The sequence below is a fragment of the Chenopodium quinoa genome, unplaced genomic scaffold (assembly GCF_001683475.1).
Source record: "Chenopodium quinoa cultivar QQ74 unplaced genomic scaffold, ASM168347v1, whole genome shotgun sequence".
NCBI lineage: Eukaryota > Viridiplantae > Streptophyta > Magnoliopsida > Caryophyllales > Amaranthaceae > Chenopodium > Chenopodium quinoa.
The window spans coordinates 7282422-7305188 of record NW_018743574.1 but is presented as its reverse complement, the minus strand read 5'-3'; the positions used below and the strand labels follow the sequence as shown (position 1 = coordinate 7305188).

The window sequence follows — 22767 nt, the reverse complement described above, 5'->3', positions numbered from 1 at the left end:
ATTATTTGATTGAGTATAAAACATATTTTTTTGGGCCTTAATCAAAACCTTGAACTGAAGGTTTCTAAGGATAATTTGACCTAAATTTCATATTTCATAATTATATTAAGTTTTACACTATTTTTGATAGTTTCTAAGCATAACACGAAAGCAAACCGAAATCTGACTCGAACTCGACCTGCTGACCCAAATTGCCACCCCTAATTGGTTTAAACTAAAATTCAAGTTATTTTTATTATAACTAATTTTTTTGGATAAATTATTGTTGAATTAACACCACTATTTATTATTTATTTGTTCTAAAATTTAATTATAACCATGCATGGCACGGGACTTAAACAAGTACTATATTACTATATACTAAAAGACACACCAGTAATGACATGTGTCATCTCCTGGTGTGTCCTTAATTATTATTATTTTTTATATAAAAAAAATCTATTAATTAAGGAAACAAATCAATTTCAAAAATAATTATTATTTGTGGTACATATTCCATATTAATGTAGTATATTTAGAATAAAAAGATTTCACAAATACTTTTTCTAAAATAGAAAATTGGACAACTATAAACCAAAAATTATATTCTTAAAAATATTTTGTGATTTTTTTTTACACCAAAAAAAAAATGCTCGGATGCCTACTTTTATTTTTAATTGTGTATTAGAAGCTACAATTAAAATTTAACATATCACATACTTTTATTATTCCTCGACTAATTTGTGATTATAATAATTATCTATTAATAATCAATAACGATCACCGTGCATGGCACGGGATCTAACCTAGTATATATATATATATATATATATATATATATATATATATATATATATATATATATATATATATATATATATATATATATATATATATATATTTACAAAGTATATATATTTTGAGAAATTCTAATTAACTTTTTTGTATGATTTTTTTCTTTATTTGGAAAAGAAAGATAAAAAAAAGTGAGGATGACCTATTTTGATTTACTGAATTGAACCGAATTGATTGGAGCTGAACTGAATAGAACTGAAATGAATATTATGAGGAAATTAGGAAGTAAACTGAATAGAACTGAAATTAAGCTAAAGAGAACAAGTCATGTATCCTAACTTATTTGATGAATTAATAAGACAAATTTGAACGTCTATGAGCTAATGTTTTAATTTGCAAATTGATGGCTTAAAGCTGCAACATAATTTGTTGCTCAATTGGCTTTTCGATTAGGTTACTTATTACAGACCAACTTCACAAAGAGACTTCCTTTTCCGTCCAAGTCATTATGATCAATGGACCAAGTTGCCGAACAAGTGGATGTGGTTGACATGTTAGCCTCAAAATCATGTACTAGTATAACTTATTTACCTCAGGCCTAATCAAGTAACCATTTTAGAGCTTCTCAATTGACATTTCTCATGTTACTAAACTTTTATCAACCAAACAAGCACCGAAACAATACACTTAATTAATAACTATTAAAAAGTCTCATTTTCGAAATTTTTTATATCAACAAAACAAAAACCGAAACCATAACACTCAAGCCACTCTGAAAAGTCTTGCGTAACCAAGCTTATCGGGTTTGTTGATGGAACCGGACTAGAATAAGCCCAACAAAGAAAAAAAACAAGGTGGTAGAGACAGCAGCATACTCCATCGAAGAAAATGGAAGAAGAACCCCACTGCAGCAGCAGCAGTGATGACGAAGACGGTGATGATGAATGGAAAGCCGCCATTAGCGCCGCCGCCTCCACCCTTCTGGGTTGTGCGCAGCCCAAACAAACACCCACTCCTGCGCTTGATAACGATGATGAAGACGCCAAAACTCTTCAACCCCAGCCCATCAAGCACTATCAAATCAAGGTCATTCCCTCCTCCTACCTATTTCATCGTAATATCATCATCAATTTCTTCTACTTTTATGTCATTAAATATTGATTCTTGTTCATATTTACCTGCTTTACAAATTCCCCATTTGATAGAAGTTATCAAAATTGTGGTAGTTTCAACTCTTACCATTTATTGGATGGTATTTTATTTGTTTATTGGCTTACTTATTTTCAAAATGTATCTAATTGTTAGAACTGTAATTGAATTGAATGTAAGCTGTTATTAGTCCTTATTACTACACTAAGCAGGTTCAAATTAGTTAGCAAGGTGGTATCTTTGAAGCTTTTTGGTTGAAATTAGGGTGGTGATTGACTGATTGTGAATGTGATTGTGATTATCTTTTGATTGGTGATTTTTTAGTTGATTTAAGACTTGAAATATAACTTTGAGCAACTTCCCAAGAACTGAAAATTGCAATTCCATTAGGTAGAATAAACAACTACTTTGGTGTCTCAATCTAGTAAGTACTAGCAATAAGCCAATAATCCTATTTTATATTTTGAGATGTATAATGCCATAAGTGGCTGAATGTTTACCATATGTCCTTAACTAGTTAACTAGTAGTAAAATGAAGTTCCCAGTTCATCGAAGATATTCCTAAGAAACCCCAATATTCGCTTTGCAAGTAGCTGATGTAAAATGAGCAAGCTTGAATAGATCCGTTTGGTTCAGAACAAACTCGGTGCAAAGAGCGCTTATCCCCTGGCTCATTATCTTAGTGACATCCTAATAATCTCTTTTATGCCTAAACCAACCTATAAGACCATCTCTGTTATCAGCCGCAGCATCAATTGATCCTGATTAGGGTTTTGTTCTCGGTTAGGATACTGATTCCAGACCAGCTTCGCTAGGAGACTTCCTTTTCCATCCCCAAGTCATTCCAAAGATCAATGGACCATTTTTGTCACTTTTCTGAGAAAAGAAAGTCTGGTTGACATGTAATACTCCTGTTCCTTAAGCTTAGCCTTCTTAGAGCTAGGAAACTAGGAGGGGGACTTGTAGACGAGTAAATATATGGGGGATTATCTTAACAAAATTGAGAAATTTGTCTTCTTGACTCCTAAATTATTCTGTATATAATAAGATGCCTTAGGTTTGTATTGACCAGTGAAAACTGAAAATTAAAGATGCCACTGAATATGTACTGACTTAGTGAAATACTAAATAGTATGCCATGCTCATTAAGTTGTTATGAGTATAGTGGAAGCTCTCAATGGAAATAGGAGAGGAAGCCTTCTTAGACTATACATGATCAGATGGAACCGTGTATGACAACAAGCTACGATTGATTGACCTAATGATTAGGATATTATCATGCTAAAGCCATATTATTCTTCAAAACCCCTTTTGCAATACTATACCTAATGTTTGTTAGAGGCTAAGAAAAGAAATGTTCATCTGATTTGCGTCTTTTGTTTTTACTCAGACTATTTGCTATGCAATGAAAATGAAAAGAGTATAGGGACTTGAAGCCTTGAAAGAGAAAACTCAAGTCCAGGCTATCAAACTAGAACAATATTTGCATGTTCAAGTATAGGGACTTCGAGTGTCATTGAGAGACCTTTTTTTTTTTTGAACTACTGGGAACTTATTTGCATGTCTCCTAAGTAATCACATTATTCAGCAAGGAAAGTGGTCTGAGTGACCTGAGTAGGTCATTGTTTAAGCTGTTTGCTGAGAATTTGTATTGTAACTAACAGGCACAGAAGACCTTGGATGAAATAATGAGAAAATCTTTAGATGTGGTGAAAACTTCAGATCCCATCGACATCAATGATGATCATCCTGTCGCAAATGACGGTGGGGTTCGTTTATTCAAGCAAGCTCCTGTTGGCATAGTGTTTGATCATAGAGGTATAAATAGTTGAATACGTTTCTCTTGTATCTTTTCCACTTGTTCAAAGGCTCAAATGCTGGAATTTAGATCTGGAAATTATTCAGTCAGAACTATTTCTTTGTTATCAGTTGAGCTAAAGGGACCAAAAAAGAAACCAAGAATTCTCCCGGGTGAAGCAATTAATGAGAAATCAAAGAAGGTTTTTATTCTTCTTACTCTCATTAGCCTAACTTCTCCCCCTCCCCTATAGAGAGAATATACGTTATGTAAGAAGGGCTACTGATTCTCTGGCTTTATTTATGTTTGCCTGCAGTTTAAAAGAGAATTGCAGTCTGTTGTGGTTGAGGGAATGGATATCTTAGCTACTGCAAAGGATGCAAGCTTAAAATCTCTATCTAAATTGAAAGCCAAAGAAGCAGCTGCAAAAGAAGCTGCTAAGAGAGAGGAAGAAAGAGTTGCACAGCTGAAGAAAATCAGGGGGGAGAAATGGCTGCCATCAATCGCTAGAGAAACGCAGAAGAAATATAAAGTTCGTTAGTTTAAGCTTGAATATGAGATTCCCTACTGATTGTCTCCTTCTGCCAAAAGAATACTTGGTTCCTTGAATGCACCTCCTGTCTGATTTGGGACATTAGTTGTATTAAACTTTTTGTAGGCTAGGAAAAATGTATTTGAAACAAAATTTTTTGAAATTGAGTTTCCTAAGATATCTAGTATAATCAGGTGTTATCCTGATTTCTTGACTAGTTGACTTGTTGCGTTTCAATCAGTCATATCTACAATTTTTTTTTTTTTCGTTTTGGTGCATTCAACAATGTGCTTGGAACATGTCAGTTTTAATTACCTTTAAAGAAAGATATTATAACAAATTGAGATCGGCTAAGAAAAAGTGTTCCTCGGTTCCTCTTCCTCTACTTCCTCCTTACTAATTCAGAATTTTACTTCGAATTCTATTTATACTTTTCCATCTTGTTATGGATTCTTTATCATCTTGAGATAGATTGGTTTCCATTCATTCATTCCATTATAAATTAACAATTGTAGACTATGAAACTAAAATCAACTTTGATTGGTGTTGAGTGACAAACACAAAACCAATAGAGTATTATAAGTAGTAGTACAAATAACCTATGTTATTTATTGGTTTTATGGAGAATTTGGGTATAATTAATTGATAACACAATGAAGACGAAGGATTTCCAACACGTTAATATGATCTCGGGATGCCAAGTTGCTGATAAAAACAATCATCTCAATCTTGCAACTCATCACTACAATTGTAACATAATTTTGAATTTGCCAAATAGTTTCATGGCTTGGGCTTGCATTGTCTTGGCTACAGTTGCTCTATTTATCTAACAGGATCAATTATGGTTTTTTTTTATGTAATCCGTACAATAATCTAACCTAACATGATCAGTTGGCAACAAAAGAAGAGAATCCAATTTTCTATTAGTGGTAAATAATTAAACTGACATTCTGACAAAGACTTCTAAAATAAAGAGCTGAATGAATATTTCCGGGAATGAAAATACAAAAACGTTAAATTATTAGTGGTAGAATGAACCCAGGTGTTGATTAATCCGATAAAAATCAAACAAAAAACTGAAGGAGCACAAAACAAAGCATGTGGCATTGCATTTCTCAAGTCAAGTTAACAGTTTTTTTTTAACATGAATTTTGCAGATTTTAATGATAAAGAAACTGATGGTCCCATCTCTCAATTTAAAGTCACTTTCTTTGGAACACAGAAATTGCTAAATAACAAAAATTTTCAAGATAATATGCTCCTAACAATTAATTATTACGGCAGACCAAAGGCTCTCTTTAGTGGAGTGATAGTGTTACTAATCTTACTATAAATAATTCCGCCTTTTTTGTGTCTTCAACCCCATTTTAGGTGAAAGAACTCACAGAAAAAAAGCCATCTTATGCTTGAGATTTAAGCTATCCAATATATCATCTTCACCCTCTTAATATCTGTCTCTCTTTAAGTTTCTCATCAAGTGAAATGGCGATCTTGCTGTCGAGTGTGTTTGGAGGTCTGGGTTACTGCATGAACACACTGTGGGGGCTGCAAGAACGGAGATTTTCTGCTGTGTTTGAAGCTGTACGCTCAGGTGCAAGATACATGACTATGGGGCTCATTTTCTGTTTCTTTTCGCTTCAGACTAGAGGGGAGCTGAGTTATGCCTTCATATGATCCTCTGCATGTCTGTGCAACCAAATGTAACTCTTTTGCAGCCTCTGTTGGGTGTCTGACGGATTCTGAAGTAAAAAGTAACAGAAAACGACTCCGGCGGTTGCTCCCTCCAGTTGTCTATCTGATTTGGCAAATAGAATTTTCTTCATGTAATAGTTCTATGCATGGCAGAAGGATTTTGGCCATTTTGCTCATAGCAAACTAAAAATGACTGTCACACCCTTCCCAGCTCAAATATAGATTGTTACTCATTAATTTACTCATACAATTGTAATGCAGTCAGTAAACAGTTGGTATGTTCGCATCTTCATTGCTGAATTTGGATTCCAAGGTAAATATAATTTTATCAGCATTTTCATGTGAAGCTCACTTGTGATACTTAAGCGTTTATTATTATATGGATACAATAACATACGGTCGATACAGAATGTTACATAAACTAACCACAAATAATTTCTTTTATTCATGCATCCATACATACAGAAAGTATTGATTCTCTGTTATAATCTCAAGCTACAAGAGATTTTAACACAACCAAATAAATTAACTACAATAAATGGATTTAACATGACGGGACGAGAATAAAGAACTTGCCTAAAATTACAGGGTGTGGGAAACGAGTAGTTTCCAATTTGGCATTTCAAAAATCGGTGGCGAAGAGGTTTATTTCTGATATAGACAGGTACAGAGGTCTTGCACCAGGACATAATGATCGCATTAGGCCTGCAAGTATCCATGACCTTCCAAATACGATACTACAGTTTCGGCCATTTCACATGGAGAAGAGCAAGCATCTGGCTTCTGTTCTAAGGCGATCTGCAAAATTAGCGTTCATAATTTCATAAAGAATGAGGACCATGACCTTGTATAGGACTTGTAAACAAAGAAACAAACAAAGATGTCTATCTATTTTAAAAAAATTGTAAGCTGATTTGTTGGTCAGCTGAAAAACTCAAATGAGATCAGGGCCTTGAATAAATAAGCATTAATGCACTGTCGAGATAATTAGAACAAAGTATAACAAAGAGATTGTACCTCACAATTTAGAGGTTGTTCATAAGGATCATCTATCCCCGTGAAATCTGAAAGTTATGCACAGTGGAGTTCACTCCGTCAAAACAACAATATGAAGAAAAAAAAAAAGCTATGTGCCATTGCCTTACAGTTACAGACTTGCCAAAAGCAATCGAAGAGGAGAATCAATGGCAACTGTAATATCAAGAAAACACAAGCTAGAATAGAGGAGACAAAGGCATTGATCCAATCATGTTCTCTAGATAACAACCATAGCACAGAAAGAAGACAGGAAACAAAAAATAGGTCAAGAGGCTCAGGTCCCACAAAATTACCCTCAAAACATTCCAGGGGCTGCACGTAGAGCAATTCATGGACAATCTAAGAACAATTAGCTAAATGTTTAGTTTGATTAGCTAAATATTTCAAACTTCAGCTTGACTGTGAGATATTGACTATACAGGCTGAAATCAGGATTTGCCGGAGCCTGGTTAAAAGCTAGCAAAACCAGATCTCCTATACTATATCCACATAATTCAAATTTTCCAAACATTTATAGAAATAAACATATCAGGCTTTATCCTTTTTATTGCCACTCAAGTACAAAAAACCGGAACTAGTATATGAACCTGAATTGAGTTTAAGTATGACAAGTTTCGGCGTAGAGCAGAAGCTAACAGAACTTGACCCTTACCTTGTGCAAGGTACTTTAAAACTGAGCTCCAACTCCATTCCAGGATTAGTGAGAACCGACCAACACTCATCTAGTCATGGCCTTCCTTTAACCATTCTGGAACTTCAGTCAGCAATTCAATCCTTACTAGTTACCACTAATGCAGATTAAGACTCCATATGGCTATCTTTACAGTTTTATTTAGGAAAACTCTCTTGGTTTTACCTTACTCTTAAAGTGAGATTTTACAAATGAACTTTAATTACTATTGGACTTATTATGGGTGTCTCAGGCTTTTAATTAGTTTCCAAGGTGTGAGGGTTAATTATTGGCTTGAGTTCATTAATCAATCCACTCGTTCGATAATACCTATCCTTTTATTTAGTGAAATGTAATTACCTGAAAATATAAGTACGTTTTGATAGTGTTCCACAAGACCAATATAAACAACCATATCTAACTTTAGGCCTAACCCTAATGATCAATATCCTCATAGGACTCAGACACTCAATAAACACCTCTGAAATACCCAGATAGGTTCTCATCTACTAAGTTTACATAAAATCTTTTTAGTCCATTAACTTTCATCTAGCTTTGGTCAAAGGAGAATCATAGAAGAACAATGGCAAGCAGTGAGACAAACACCAACGCACACCATTTAAAACACACTACAGAAAGTACCTTTAATTTTTCCAGCTCGTGCCAACTTGTACAAGCCCTTTGGGTCCCTGGCTTCACAAAGTTGAAGTGGAACATCCATAAAAACCTGTGAGTTGATAGCTGAGTCATTATATAAATAAGAGTATGGCCTTTCTTTATCGTTTTCAGACAAGCAAAGACAGCAAGAAGAGAAAGTACCAATAAAGGAGAAGAAATACCTCGATGAAGTCCCCCTTTGGTAATAGGGCGCGACAAGCATCTCTGTCCTTTCTATAAGGAGATATCAAACTAGCAATGCAGATGACACCAGCATCAGCAAAAAGCTTGGCTACCTCACCTGGAAGCATAATAACTTAGTTATGGTTAAAGAACGGGAATAAAAACAATTTTTGGAACAAAGAAAATTAATACAGCACCCACCAACTCTTCTAATATTTTCTGCTCGATCTTCCGCTCCAAAGCTTAAATTCTTGTTTAAACCATGCCTAACATTATCACCATCAAGGACATAACTTAACTTTCCCCTTGAGTGCAAGCTATGACTCAATGCACAAGCTAATGTGCTCTTCCCTGTGACAAAATATGAGGTCAGAATGAGGAAGAATCAAACAACAATATAACAACTTTTCAAAAATGAGGAAGGTCCATAGAGTTAAAAAAAACGTGGATTATACACCATAAAATCATAGTTTCGACATCACCAAGCGTTATTAAGTATGGAATCTATGGACTATGATTGCAAAATGTTAAAATTAGATTCATTGATTCAAATAAAAAAAGACGGCATAAAATTGTCCATATGCTAATAGGTACAAGATTGCAACTTTCAACATAGAAGGGTACAAAGATTGCAACTTTCAAAATAGGAGCCTACAGTAAAGTGCATTAAAATTGAGTAATGGTGATTTACAGCTTCTATATAGATCAAACGATCAGATAGCATTAAATATGTTATAACTAGAACCACCAAGTTAATTCCAGCACAGCAGAGCAAAACAACACCGAGCAACTAGAATTCATTTCCTCAATAGTTTATCCGAAAATTAACCAAGGATAAACAAAACCCATCGTTTTTAGTGCTTAATTAACTCATACTATTAACCTATTTTTTGTAGGGTAACACTGTAACATGAACAAACAAAAGTGTTCAGAAAGTGCAAGCACAGTGATGGTTAGGTGAATCAATGAAAATTATACCAATAATACAACTCAAAACATGTGGTGCAAATAATACAAACGTGCAAATAAAATTGTACCAATAATATAAGTGTCAATAAGATAAGCAAACCTGAACCACTGAGACCAGTTATCCAGATGACACAACCTTTCTGTTGTAGTAATTGTTCTCTATCATGTTTGTTGACCGAGCATTCATGCCATAAAATGTTGGTAGATTTCTCAATTGTTGACATCTGCTTTCGAAATGTACCTAGTCATTAATCTCTTATCAGTTCCTCTAATCATTAACTCGTAATTCATCCAAATAATCAAGTATATATATAGGCATTACAGTCTGCATTGAGGCGATGAAGAAAATACAGTGCTTAGGTTGATCTATACAGTGTTAAAACCATAAAAACCCTTTTGCAACAGCATACTCAAACTAACTAGGTCCACAACATAACTACATAATAAAAACAGCAAAAATCAACCTAAATCACATAAAAATTGAATCTGAAAAATATGATAAACTCATAATTTTTAATTAATTGGTGAATGAAATTCAATTCATGTGATAACAAAGATCTGGAATATATTCTAGAAACATAATAAAAACGAAAACTTTGTAATAATTTAATGTTGACCAGAAAAATTAGATTACAAACAGAAAAACCCATCCAAGAATACGACAAGATTTCAGCTCATCAACTAATTTCCTATACCAGATACATAAAAAAAAAAAAAAAAAAACCCCAGATTAAATCAGCAATATAAAAATCATTCAAAAAATATAAACAAAAAAATGATAAAAACTAACCCCAAATCCAATTTCGCTTAATTGACAAGCAGTAGAGGAAAAACAGAAATGTTTTTGCCAAAGATAGAGGAAGTCAGACAAAATTCGATTTTTCCTTTTTTATAAAGAGTAAGTTCTAAACGAATCACTAAAATTCTGGAATATAATTCAAAAGTAAAAAAAAAAATGGAGAAAAAAATAAGTTACCCTTTCCGTTAGGAAAACCGTTGGTACAGTCACAATCTGATTGACCATTAACGTCATTTAACGACGACGTTTCATCTAATCTCCCCACCGCTTTGACCAGCTGCCCAAATTTCGATTTTCGATTATCAAAATGAGTACCAAATCGGATCCTATAACGACCCGAATTAATCGGAAACCCTAATTCCGGCGATACATTTCCGATTAACGACGGCAGCAGCTTGAAAGCCACCGTCATCTCTCTGACGCTTACTCCCTAAATTATCGGCGGATAGATCGGAAGATTGAAAAGTGCCGACAAAAATCGGAAATCCAATCAAAACATTAAAATTGAGAGAGTGAGTGAGAGAGAGAATTGAAGACGGAAGATTAGGGGAAAACGCCTGGCGGGAAATTATTTGTCACACACCCATTTTATTACAGATTATTACTACTTCTACTTCCGTACCTAATTAGAGATTTAGAGCTCGTTTTCCACGATTACAAAATTTATCTTTACAACCTTTCATTTTATAATGGGTGGTTTATACACACGGTTGTACGATGCGCATCGTACACACGCCCCAAAACGACACCCCTTAATAAGTGAAACGCAAAATAGTAATTCATGGTTAAAAAGGCGGAAAGAACATCAGTAACAATGCAAAGAACATGTGGATTTTAAAGAACATTACGATGGAAACAAAGAACGCGTGAAATAAGGAGGTAATTTTGGGTAGTTACGGCCCACGTGTTACTGCCCACAGTAATTGTAAAAAATCATTTGGTAAAAATAATTTCCCAAAAAATCTTTCTCTCTCTAGAAACTCTCTCTCTATATTCTCTCTAGAATTCTCAAAAATTCAAAACCCTAAGATTTTTTGGGTTTTTGAAACAATAGTATTGAACAAGAGAAGGGAAGTGAGCATGAAATTGGAGCTACGAATGAACCTCAAAACGCAGACGCAAGGGTCGAGGTTGAAGACGATGCTACTCTAAATCAGTTTCTGCAAGGTAGTGGTAAAAAACCGTACACTCCATCTGTAATTGGTCCAATTGTAGATCCCGCGCTTCTAAATGAGATTGCAAAAGAAGATGATGCTTCAAAGTGAGTTAAAAAAGTTCTCTTTTTGGATTTATAGTATGTCCTTGTTTTGTTTTTTTTATGTTTTTATTTTTTAGTACTTCAATGTACTGTCAACTTCATTAAAAATGGTAGATCTGTATGGTAGGGTCAATTTTTAAAGTATTATTTAAGTGTATGTTCTCTATATGAAGGTGTTATGTTCTTTTGTTAAATCGTTGTGTACTTTTAATTTGAAAACAATTAGTATTGTTCAATTCACTTTTGATGTTCCCTAAAATTCAGCATTCTATTCTTTTTAGTAGGCATATATGTTCTTTTAGATTGAATCTATGTGTATTCATTTTTTATAAATTGATTGTTCTTTTTAATGCATATGCTATGTGTGTTGGTGGTTTTATGGGTTTTAGGTTGGGGTTGTGGCTGGGTAGGTATGGTGGGATTTCGAGTTGGGTTGGGGTGAGAGGTGGAGGTGGTGGACTGGTAGGGGAGTGGTGGGTGGCTGGTTTGGTTCAAGTGCAAGGGAGTATTGGCCCCTCAATGGTTTCCAAAGATAATTCCTTGAAATTCAATTGCAAGTTCAAGTTATATTCCAAAGTAGTGGTTCACAAAAAATTCTATCCTAAAGCATAAAATAATTTGACACTGTGACTACATTTTAACATAGTTTACTTATAGTAATCTGATCAAAGTATGCTTTGTCATAGAATTTCATGTGATGACTTATTAATTATCAGATTAGCTTCTGTCCAAAACTTGAAATTCCACCCTAAAGTTCATAGTCAACCATTCAAGGAAGACAATATCATGGCATGTCTGCCGCTAGAATCCCAAGTCTCCTACTGAGTCTATTCCAAAGTAGAATCCCAAGTCTCCTACTAAGTCTACATGTATGTCTTGTAATGCCTATGATATATTAGTTCTTTTGTAATGCCTATGTCATGTATGTTTAGTGTTCCTTTTTATTTGGTTTTACACATAAGTTGAGTGCGTTTTTAATTGTTGTATAAATATTTTTAGGAATTTAGATGTTCAACCATTGGAAGTGAAGGATGAAAAGGCAGAACAACAACATGAGGAGAAAGGTTCAAAGAAGAAGAAAGACTATCATTTCAAACAAATTGCTACTAAAAAAAGGTGTGTAGAATGTATATAATTTTCTTTTTAATAGGTTTGTATGTTTTTTTTATTTTAAGACATGTTCTTTATGATTTCATGCACATAGCAAATATATTTAAAACATATGTGTTCTTTTTTTTTTTTTTGTTCTTAATATTACAGGAAGAAAGTTGTTGAGCATACCACTGAAGAAAAAAGGCAAACTGTTCAACATGAAGGAAAAATAATGCTGAAAAAGAGGAGGGCTCCATTGGGAGAGCCTTACTTTCCAGTCAAGGAGAAGCCTGAAGTTGGTGCTGCTCAATCAGCTTCACAATCTAAGGCTCAAAGTACAATAGTGGAAGTGTCAAAGGACATTCCAAGAAAGAACAATAAGGATAAAGGACTTGTTGTTAGAGAGAAAAAAACTGATGTAGCTGAAGTGGATGTGGGTGAACAAGGAGAAATAAAGGAGGAATTTACAACATCCCAAAGGCACACTGTACAACCTTTGCTGAATCTAATAAGGGGATTGGAGGAACAAGAAGAGAAGTTGCAGGCTATAAGAGATATGGGATTTGGAGGTATACTACACCTTGATATGCCTAGGAGCTCCCCTAATTTTAATGCCACATTGGTTCTGAATGTGGATGCTAATGAGGTGTGCATTGTATGTGCTAGAAATAGGACAATAGACATCAAACCTGTTGATGTTCATTTGGTGTATGGTTTACCTATGGGAGGGAAAGTGATAGTTGAGGCTGCAAATGAGAATGAGGAGATGGTGATGGTGATGAGAGAATTGAAAGCTTATCATGGTGGTGGTGGAATTCCAAAATTCTCGGCTTTGGTTGATGACTTGTTGGAACCAAACAACCTACCAGATGATAGATGGAAGAGGAGTTTTTTATTGCTAGTGGTGAATTGTTGCATTAAGTCTGTGGCTAACACACAACCCTTATTCAAGTAATGTTCTTTATTCCCTAAACTAATGTTTTTTTAGCTAATTATTTGTTATGTTCTTTTATATACATAACATGTTCTTTATATGTAACTGTAATGTTTTTTAGAATAATATATCTGTTACTTATTATATATTGTATGCTATGTTCTATTTTATAAAACTATATGTTCTTTTGTTAATTCTGACATGTTCTTTAGTATTATATATGATGTTCTTTCTTATATTTTGTTATTTTATTGGCTAGATTCATGCACACAGCTGTTGACACAAGTCAAATTTCAAGTTTTGATTGGTGTTCTTACACAATACAAAGCTTGATTGACAGTTCTATTTACTATCAAGGAGATGTGAAGAGATACTTTCTTGGTCCACTACCATTCCTTATGGTAGTTTCCACTTTTATTTATTCTTTTATTTAAATATTTTGTATATAGATATATATGTGTTTATCGTACTGGGTTTTTTGTTAACAGGTTTGTTACTTTGATCGACTACAAAGGAAAAATATCATTATGCCTAGACAAATTCCTTTAATCAAAGAATGGGATAGTGATAAAATAGCAAAAAGAATTGTTATTGAGAGGAAGCTTGACTTTGGGCTTGGCACACTGTTGGATAGAATTGAGATCCAAGATGGTTGTGGCCAGCCTTTAGCTATTGAAGGTGTAGTGGACCAACAACAGCAACCGCAGCAACAACAGCAGCAGGAGGAACAACAGCAACAACAACAACAGCAGCAGCAACAAGTTCAGGAGGAACAACAACAACAACCTCAAGAACCTTCTAATTTACAGGTAAGCATTTTATAATTAAATATATAAAGTATGTTCTTTAATGGTTAAATATTATGTTCTTTAATGGTTAAACTTGTGTTCTGTAATGGTTAGACTTATGTTCTTTTCCAACTAATTACATGTTATTTTGCTTTCTAATTAAGCATGTATTTTTTTTAATTTTTAGTGTTCTCTAATGACTATGGTTATGTTTTTTTTTTTATTCCTTACATGTTCTTTTATTTTCTAATTCAGCATGTGTTATAATTTTTAGTGTTCTTTCATGATTATACTTATGTACTTTTTTATTAATTACATGTTCTTTTTTTTCTGTACTTTGTTCTTTTGTAGGAATACACCCATTTGCTACGCCAAGCAACAGAAACAATTGCTTCTGGCTTTGTGAACCTCTCCAAAATTCTTAAGATGGGAGAGAGGTTCCATAATAGACCTATTGATGGGGATGCCACACTGTACAATGTAGCTGCAATGTGGTCCAGACTTTCTGGCATTAAATTGTCGGAAAAAGTAATAAATAATGTACCTTCTCAAAGGGTTGAGGGGAGTTCCATCCTGAGCCAAGATACAGAGTTCTTTGCATCTGACTGGTTTGGTGAGATGGTTGACAATGTTGTCAAGAATTCTGGAGTGGAAGGAATCACTGTGGAGAAAGAGAAAGAAGGAGGTGAAGAGGAGGATTCTCAACCCACTGAGTTGGAGCCATTGGTATTCAGTGTGGTTACCCCTTTGACTCCACCAACACAATATACAGGTGATCTAGACCTGAAACTGGCATTGAGCACAACAAGTCCCCTCAATCTGGGAAACCAACAATTTTCTGACATCGGTGAATTTGATTCAGCCTTCACTGACCAACAGTTGGAACCAAGTGTACCAGAGGAGATGTTAGATGGTCAAAAGACAGGGTAACTAATAATCTCAAAATGTGATTTCAGATTTGTGTGGTATATTTATTTAGATTTGAATGATTTAGAATACAAATCTGTAATATTTATGTATTATTTAGATGAATGTTGTAATGTTCTTTATGATTTCCTAACTTGTTCTTTACAATTTCATATGTTGTTCTATGTGTTGTCATATAATATTCTATAAAGTGTAATGTTCTGTTTGATGTTATATAATGTTCTCTGAGATTTTATGTGATGTTCTTTGATTTTTTATTTGATGTTCTTTATGGTATCATATCATTTAATGTATGTTTTTTTTTATTATTATTAATGATGTATAATATAACTACCTTTGAGTGTAAAAAGGATGCCAGATGAAAACAAGGATCAAGGTAAATTTGAGAAGGTGGTAGAAGAAAATGTAGCTGAAAATCAAAGGTATATACATATATACATAGACTTTATAATTATTATGGGTTATTGTTGTTACTTCATAAATATTTTTTGCTTACAATTATTGATTAATACAGTGATGCAACCGAAAAAGAGATGGTATATGTTAGAGCAAAAAGACAGAAAGGAAAGGAGAAAAATAAGGAAAAAAGGTATATGTTCTTTTATAAAAACTGTATGTTCTTTACGTTTTGTTCTTTGTTCTTTTTATAAAAATTTTATAAAAAAATCTATAAAATATAATTATTATACTGAATAGTATGATTAATTATATATGTGTGCCTTTTTAGTGATGCAACTACAGAAAAGGTAGATTGCAAAAAAAAGAAACAGAAAGGAAAGGAGAAAGTGGAAGAACAAAGGTATATGTTCTTTTTTTTTAGAACTATATGTTCTTTTTAAAAGTATTGTTTGTTATTTCAAATGATATGTATGTTCTTTTACATAAAATTTTATTTGCAGTGTTGGTCCAACACCTACAAAGAGAGCTAGGAAGTTGGGAAAGGTGTACATGTCTCCTTTCCTAGTGCAATATTCTCATTTGATAGAGGGCACTGATGAGTTCAAAGAAGCTATACTGGAATATGCTTTTTCAGATGTACTTGATGAAGAGTATGATTTTATTCCTTGTACTAAACTATGCTTTTTCATATGAAATTGATGAAAAACAAGCTTTATTACCCTTATTTAATATTTCTATATTTTTTCTTTTTATATTTTTTTTCTTTTTATGTAGTGAGTTATTTTATGACGATGGATTTGCACATTTGTCAAGAAAATTGATTAAAACAATGGGCGACAATGTATACATCTACAACGATATAGTTGACGCTTTTTGTCTCATACTTAATGCAAAAAATTCTGCTGATGACAAAAGGAGGATTTTCTTCCCAAATGCAACCATTGTAAGTGTAATTCAATTGGTTTTGATCCCTATTTTTTTTAAGATATATTATTAATTTGATTCTAATCCTTTTGTTTTTATAAAACATAGAACTTGTTATGCGTGAGCGATGCGTATGTTGATGATAGTCAAGAAGCTACATATGGTATCAAATATGTTAAATTCGAAGAGACAATCAGATATTGGCTAATTGATTGCAATATAGAATCAGTTAAAGGATATCAGCTAGTAAGTCATATAATGTTCTTTTATTTTAAAGTAGTGTTCTTCTGAATTTAGTATATGTTCTTTAATTTTTAAGTAGTGTTCTTCTGATTTTAGTATATTTTCTTTTCATGGATTAGTTACACATTTTCTGTGACTTCCTTCACTATGTTCTTTTTATTTCTTTGATTGTTCTTTTATATACGTGTGTTGTTCTTTCATGATTATATCATGTTCTTTATAGTATATTCAATGTTTTTTTTTATCTACCTGTTTCAGTTGTTTTTCCCTGTGTATGCGCACGACCACTTTTATGTGATGGTCTTAAATACAAAATCAAAGGCTGTGGAAATTTTGGATAACAGACCACTTGTAGAGGGTGTTCCTTTTTCAGAAAAGTACCATGACTATCCAGAGAAGTTGGTAAGGATGTTATTTAACTTTTATAAATAATGTATGTTTTTAATTAAAATATATAGTGTTCTTTTTGTCTAACTTTTATATTCTTTCGTTGTGTATGGTAGAGGCATGCCTTCTCAATGTACCTGAAACAACATGGGATGAAGTTATGGGAAAAAGTCCTCAACTATGAAATAAAATTGGTAGACATGTCATGGAGAACATTGGACAACAATGTTGATTGCGGAATATACGCAATGCGCCACATGGAGACATACTTCGGGAAGCGTAAATGGAATTGTGGCTTGAGGGCTGATAATGTAATATTATCATATTTTGTATTTTTTTTTATTTAAGAAAATAACAAACATTAATGTTATTCTTTTGTTTTTTTTTTCTTTTTTGTGGGTGAACAGTTTGATGCATTGAAGGCACTTAGAATGCAGTACGCATATGAGATTCTTGTGGATTAAGTGAATAAGCGCCATGCAGATTTTAGCATGAAGGCCAAGAAATATTTCAAGGAAATTAGGAATGATTAGAGACACTTGTGTTAGTTTTTGAACAAGTATGTCTTTTTGAAAATTTGGTGGATGTTGAACAATTAGCACTGTTTATTTTTTGTATAGTTGGGGCTAATAAACTTTGGAAGCATATTGATTTGGAAGAAAGAATAGAATGAACATGTACAATGTTCTTTATACAACATGTGTTCTTCTGATTTTATGCAATGTTCTTTTGATTACAAACAATGTTCTTTTATTAACATATAATGTTCTATTGATTACATATAATGTTCTTTTAAAAACATTTGATGTTCTTTTTGTTCAGTGAAATTTTATTTCTAGTTATTTTGCATCATATGTCTTATAAACTAACACAAAATATGTCTTTTTATAGGCCACAGTAACCACCATTAATATGCAAAATATGTCTTGTTAAAAAAAAAACTGAAATAGAGTGTTCTAATTTATAAGATCTTATTAAAAAAAAATTTAAAAAAATATAAGGACAAATATGAAATAAAAAAAATTGTTAACGTAGACTAAATAGTACATATCATTTATAATTCTCTAATATTCACTCCAAAATAGTCATCAGGCTAAAAAAACTCCAAAGATCCTCCAAATTCGTTGGAATGTGCCAGAACATTTCCATCAGGTACAGGGAGGAAATCCTTCCAAAAAAAAAATAAAAAATTATTTAAGTAAAAGAACAATATGTATAAAATGAAAGAACAAGTTGTAACCATAAAAGAATGTAATATAATATAATTAAGAACAATATATACCTTAATCGTAGCCTGTGCTTTTTGTTTCATCTTTGAAACACCCTTTGCGCTTTTCTTTCTCCATGACTTTATCTTTTGACCTTTTAGCTTGTTGGAAACCTTTTCCTGTGTGCTTTTCCACCTAGTATTCTTTTGACCTTTTTTCCTTTTTTTGATAGGATCCTTGACATCTACCTGAACCGTGTGTTCTTTAACAATGCCTCCATGTTCTCTTTCAAAACCTCCATGTTCTTTTTCAAGTCCTCCATGTTCTTCAGCCAATTCCTCAAATATTACTGCTGGTTCTAATAGACTGCCATCACCTTTTTCTTGAGTAACATCTTGTTCATTCGTTTTTGATAACTCAGGTGGCATATCTTTATCTTCTCCCATCAAGAGATTAATCCTAGCAGTGCATTCTTCAATTGCTTCCTCAATGACAGCTCGAGCACTCAAGTCATTATGTGCTCGATCTACAAGTGTGATAAATGTACGAATATGATACAATCTCCATACACTACAAGGAGTGACACCCATTTCAGCAACATCATTGTCATCAACTCTAGTGCACATAGCAGCTTTTGTCCATCTCTTGCAAATGTATCTTTTCGGGATATAAGTAATGTTGTTTAAGTGTAAGACACGAAGTGAGTGCTTGCACAACAAACCTACCTCACCAAAATATTTGCAAGTACAATCAACTGTAATTGTTGTTTCATCAAATGCAACAGTATGCATGATCAAATCCTTTTTTGGATGTCCAACATGATATTCATAAAGTGGAGGTTGAAATCCTATTACCTTTGTCGTGCAGGGAACACCATTGACAAAATTGTCTTCAAAATGTAAATAGATTTGAATAGTATAAATCTTCCTTGCATGCTCCAACAATCCAATATCTGCCCAAACTAAATGACGATTTCCAGTCATACTATCATAATCATTACTACCTTCTCTACTCCTCCACTCATCAACAACCTCAATAAAAGTAGTGTAGAAATCACATAGACCATGAGTGGCATGTAGTCGACGGGAAACTGATTTGTTAGTAGTTTCACTCCTCTGAGATGACATAACACCGCCACTAAAATAATCTTTGGAATATGCAGGACACCACATCTCTTTGATATTATACAGATTTTGCAGCCATTTATTATCTGTGCATTTGTACGTTTTCTGCGTGCTGTAAAATAAAAGAACATCATACTAAGTGAAAAGAATGTCAAATATAATAGAAAAGAACATCTGTCTACTTAATTCCAGCACATTAAGTTCACTTCAGAAGAACATCAAATATATGATAAAAGAACATTAAACGAACAACACAAGGAACATTATTTTAAGTAAAAAGAATGTCACATGTAATAAAAAAGAACATCTCTCTATATTAATCCAGCATATTGGGTGTACTTGAGAAGTACATCAAATAAATTACAAAAGAACATTAAACATGAAAATAAAGAACATCGTCTAGCAACTTAAAGAACATTGAATCAGTAAAATATTTAAATAACATAATTTTAAAATTATTAATTCATAGCGTTACCTTGACCAATAGTGCTCGAATTCTTGAATAGTATCGGTATACTTCAAAACAATATCAAACAAATCATTAAAACCTTCCTTTGCTCTAAGTCCTTTGATATTTTTCTTTGCATTCTCCCCAATATGCCACGTACATAGTCGATGTCTGGAATTTGGGAAGACAACCTTAATTGCTTTGGCCATTGCTTGAGCTTGGTCAGTCATTATTGTCACAGGATGTTTGCCACCCATGGATTTCAAAAAAGTATTGAACAACCACTCAAAAGATTCCCATTTTTCATTGATCAAGAAGCCAATACCAAACATGCCATTATTGTTATGATGATTCATACCAACAAAAGGTCCACAAATTTGTTTGTACGGTACGTTGTATCATGGACTAATAAATCACCAAAAGCATCATAATCTACCTTCATTCTATTATCACGAAAGAAGAAAGATTGCAAATGGCCTTTTTCATCAACATCAAAGTCATAAAAAAAGTCATACTCACTAGATTTCCTCTCCTTAAAATAGCTAAGCAAGCGCTTTACATCACAACCGTCAAACATCATTTTCTTATGTTGGGATAAAGCACCATACGCATCCCTACAAAGAAATGAAAGATTTGCCTCTCCACCAGCTTGATGTTTTAAAACACGCACTGCATCAGCAACAAGTATACTACTCTCAGTCAAGCTACTCATCATCACAACTTGTTCATTAGTAACCTGTGTACATACAAAAAAACACATTGTTTCAAAAAAAAGAACATCATGTATTTGTTAAAGAACATATATTGCGCATTTAAGAACATGATTTAAAATAATTTTAAAAATTGTACCATTACCTTCCTATGAGACCTAATCAAATGTCTCTTTGAAACAGGAACCCTACTATGATTATGAACCATAGTGTGATTGACCACGACATACAAACCAGACACCTTATCAATATCAAACTGTATATGAGCCTTGCAACCTGTGCGGAAATTCCTCTTTTGGTAAACTTTTGATTGTTCACCATGCTTCTTCTCTTGCTTAAAGCCAGCAAAAGAACACACCAAAAAGCGTTGCCTAGGTGTCCTATCTTTGTCATCTCTACGATTCAACCTATCTTTACGTATACCAAAACCATGTTTAAATGCATAACTATTATACAAATCATAAGCCTCTTCATCAGACTTAACTTTTCTGTCAAATAATTCTGATTCAGTTGCCTCGGTAAAACCTGAAATAGGATATCAAAATACATATATATTAAGCTGATGTTCTTACATAATAACATGATGTTCTTTTAAAGGTATAAAATGTTATTTAATATATTTGTAATGTTCTTTATTAAATGCACATTGATAACGGCACATTAATTACAGAAAATACAAAACAGAGTACAACAAAAGTACACGACTCTTTCAGGAAAGTACATTCCATTACAATAAAAGTATATAAAGAGTACTACAAAGTACCTATATAATTAACAATTGCACATGCACTAATAAATAAAATCAACATTGATTTCAAATTACATATAATAACAAATAAAAAAGAACATATGTAAATAATAAAAGAACTTCATCTTCAACCTCATGAAAATCACTGTGAAATTAAAAATATAAAGTAATTCGATAATAAAATTAAAATTATTAGTAATAACTAAATCTAATAATCAAAATTAATGATTAACAAATGAAAAATATAATGAATTAAACAATTCACCTTCATTGAGGTTTACGATACCCTCGACTTCACCTTCATCGTTGATATCATAATCATTTGCATCATCGACAAATCTAGCATTAGAATCATGGCGAAATTCAGATTGATAAACCATTATTAACTTCTTCTACAATGAATTCAAATGATTGATCCTCAAAATTTTCTCTGTAATTCTCTCTCTGTAATTTTCTCTCACTAAAAAGTTTGAAATCTCTATGATTTTCCCTCTCTAAATCTTTTTTGAAAATATCAGTTAACAAAAATTAGCAAAAACTGAAAGCTATAAAATCGGCAACAATTTAGCAAAATCCACGTGATGTTAAACTGTCTCCTTTTTTTTTTTAAAATTCCCGTAATTAGAAATTAATGGAATTAATCCTTCCAACTCAGCAGGTGTACCATGAGCATGGTACACCCTTGTGTACTATCAAACTTTCATCATTTTATATGGTACGAGTACTATTTATCATAACTAGGGCCACTAACGTGCACGTCATAGACTCACCACTCACCAGGCACCAACTAGCTATGTTTCGGGAGCTCTTTTGGATTGGTAGCATTAATTAATTGATATATATAAAGAAAAATGTTTATGGGTATAAATGACTGCACACTATTCTTAAAAGCTTAAAAAAAATTGATGATGGTAAATAAGTAATAATTATATATTTATATTGCAAGGTCTAATTATCCAAACAGTATTTATAAGAGTGGTGTTAAAAAAAATACTATTTATAAGAGTCATCTCAAACTTTTATAGGGGGTAGCAGATCGATTGAACTTTAAAGTTAATTTTCGCCCAACGTACTCTTGGACATCTGTGCAACCAAATATATATTAAATATTTCCCACCATTATTAATTCAATTAAGCTTATTTAATGAACAGGGTCGTTTCAATAAACATGGAGGCCCTGTGCAATTTAGACAAAGGTGCGCCCTTTAATTATTATTATTATTAATTTTTTTTTTTATCTATACTCCCTCTTTCCCTTTTTTAGATTCCTATTTTTAGCATTTAACAAAATAAATTATGTTTTGAGCTAGATTTAA

At 32.9% G+C, this 22767-nt stretch overlaps 4 protein-coding genes across 6 annotated transcripts; 1 reads left to right on the top strand and 3 right to left on the bottom strand.

The window, feature by feature from the left end:
- The first annotated feature begins 1478 nt into the window (after positions 1-1478).
- On the top strand, positions 1479-4470 carry LOC110682435. Its single transcript, XM_021858774.1, has 4 exons — positions 1479-1860; positions 3588-3741; positions 3853-3923; positions 4038-4470. Exons 1-4 carry the CDS (start codon positions 1663-1665, stop codon positions 4260-4262), a joined length of 648 nt encoding a protein of 215 aa, XP_021714466.1. The 5' UTR covers positions 1479-1662; the 3' UTR covers positions 4263-4470.
- Positions 4471-6357: 1887 nt separating this feature from the next.
- LOC110682434 (adenylyl-sulfate kinase, chloroplastic-like) lies at positions 6358-10929 on the bottom strand. 3 transcript variants are annotated; one of them, XM_021858772.1, is made up of 7 exons: positions 10439-10929; positions 9563-9703; positions 8695-8844; positions 8493-8611; positions 8296-8394; positions 6963-7009; positions 6358-6743 (listed from the first exon to the last, which is right to left on the bottom strand). In XM_021858772.1, the coding sequence occupies exons 1-6, from the start codon at positions 10671-10673 to the stop codon at positions 6995-6997; spliced, it is 759 nt and encodes a 252-aa protein (XP_021714464.1). In that variant the 5' UTR covers positions 10674-10929; the 3' UTR covers positions 6358-6743; positions 6963-6994. The 3 variants fall into 3 exon arrangements, with proteins under 3 accessions (XP_021714464.1, XP_021714463.1, XP_021714465.1); XM_021858771.1 differs by having other exon boundaries at positions 8296-8380; XM_021858773.1 differs by lacking the exon at positions 10439-10929 and adding an exon at positions 10253-10400 and having other exon boundaries at positions 8296-8380.
- Positions 10930-17763: 6834 nt separating this feature from the next.
- LOC110682433 (protein FAR1-RELATED SEQUENCE 1-like) lies at positions 17764-19223 on the bottom strand. Its single transcript, XM_021858770.1, has 2 exons — positions 18496-19223; positions 17764-18381 (listed from the first exon to the last, which is right to left on the bottom strand). Exons 1-2 carry the CDS (start codon positions 19210-19212, stop codon positions 18307-18309), a joined length of 792 nt encoding a protein of 263 aa, XP_021714462.1. The 5' UTR covers positions 19213-19223; the 3' UTR covers positions 17764-18306.
- A 1122-nt stretch (positions 19224-20345) lies between these two features.
- LOC110682598 (protein FAR1-RELATED SEQUENCE 5-like) lies at positions 20346-21831 on the bottom strand. Its single transcript, XM_021858953.1, has 3 exons — positions 21717-21831; positions 20849-21228; positions 20346-20729 (listed from the first exon to the last, which is right to left on the bottom strand). Exons 1-3 carry the CDS (start codon positions 21829-21831, stop codon positions 20346-20348), a joined length of 879 nt encoding a protein of 292 aa, XP_021714645.1.
- Positions 21832-22767: the final 936 nt, after the last annotated feature.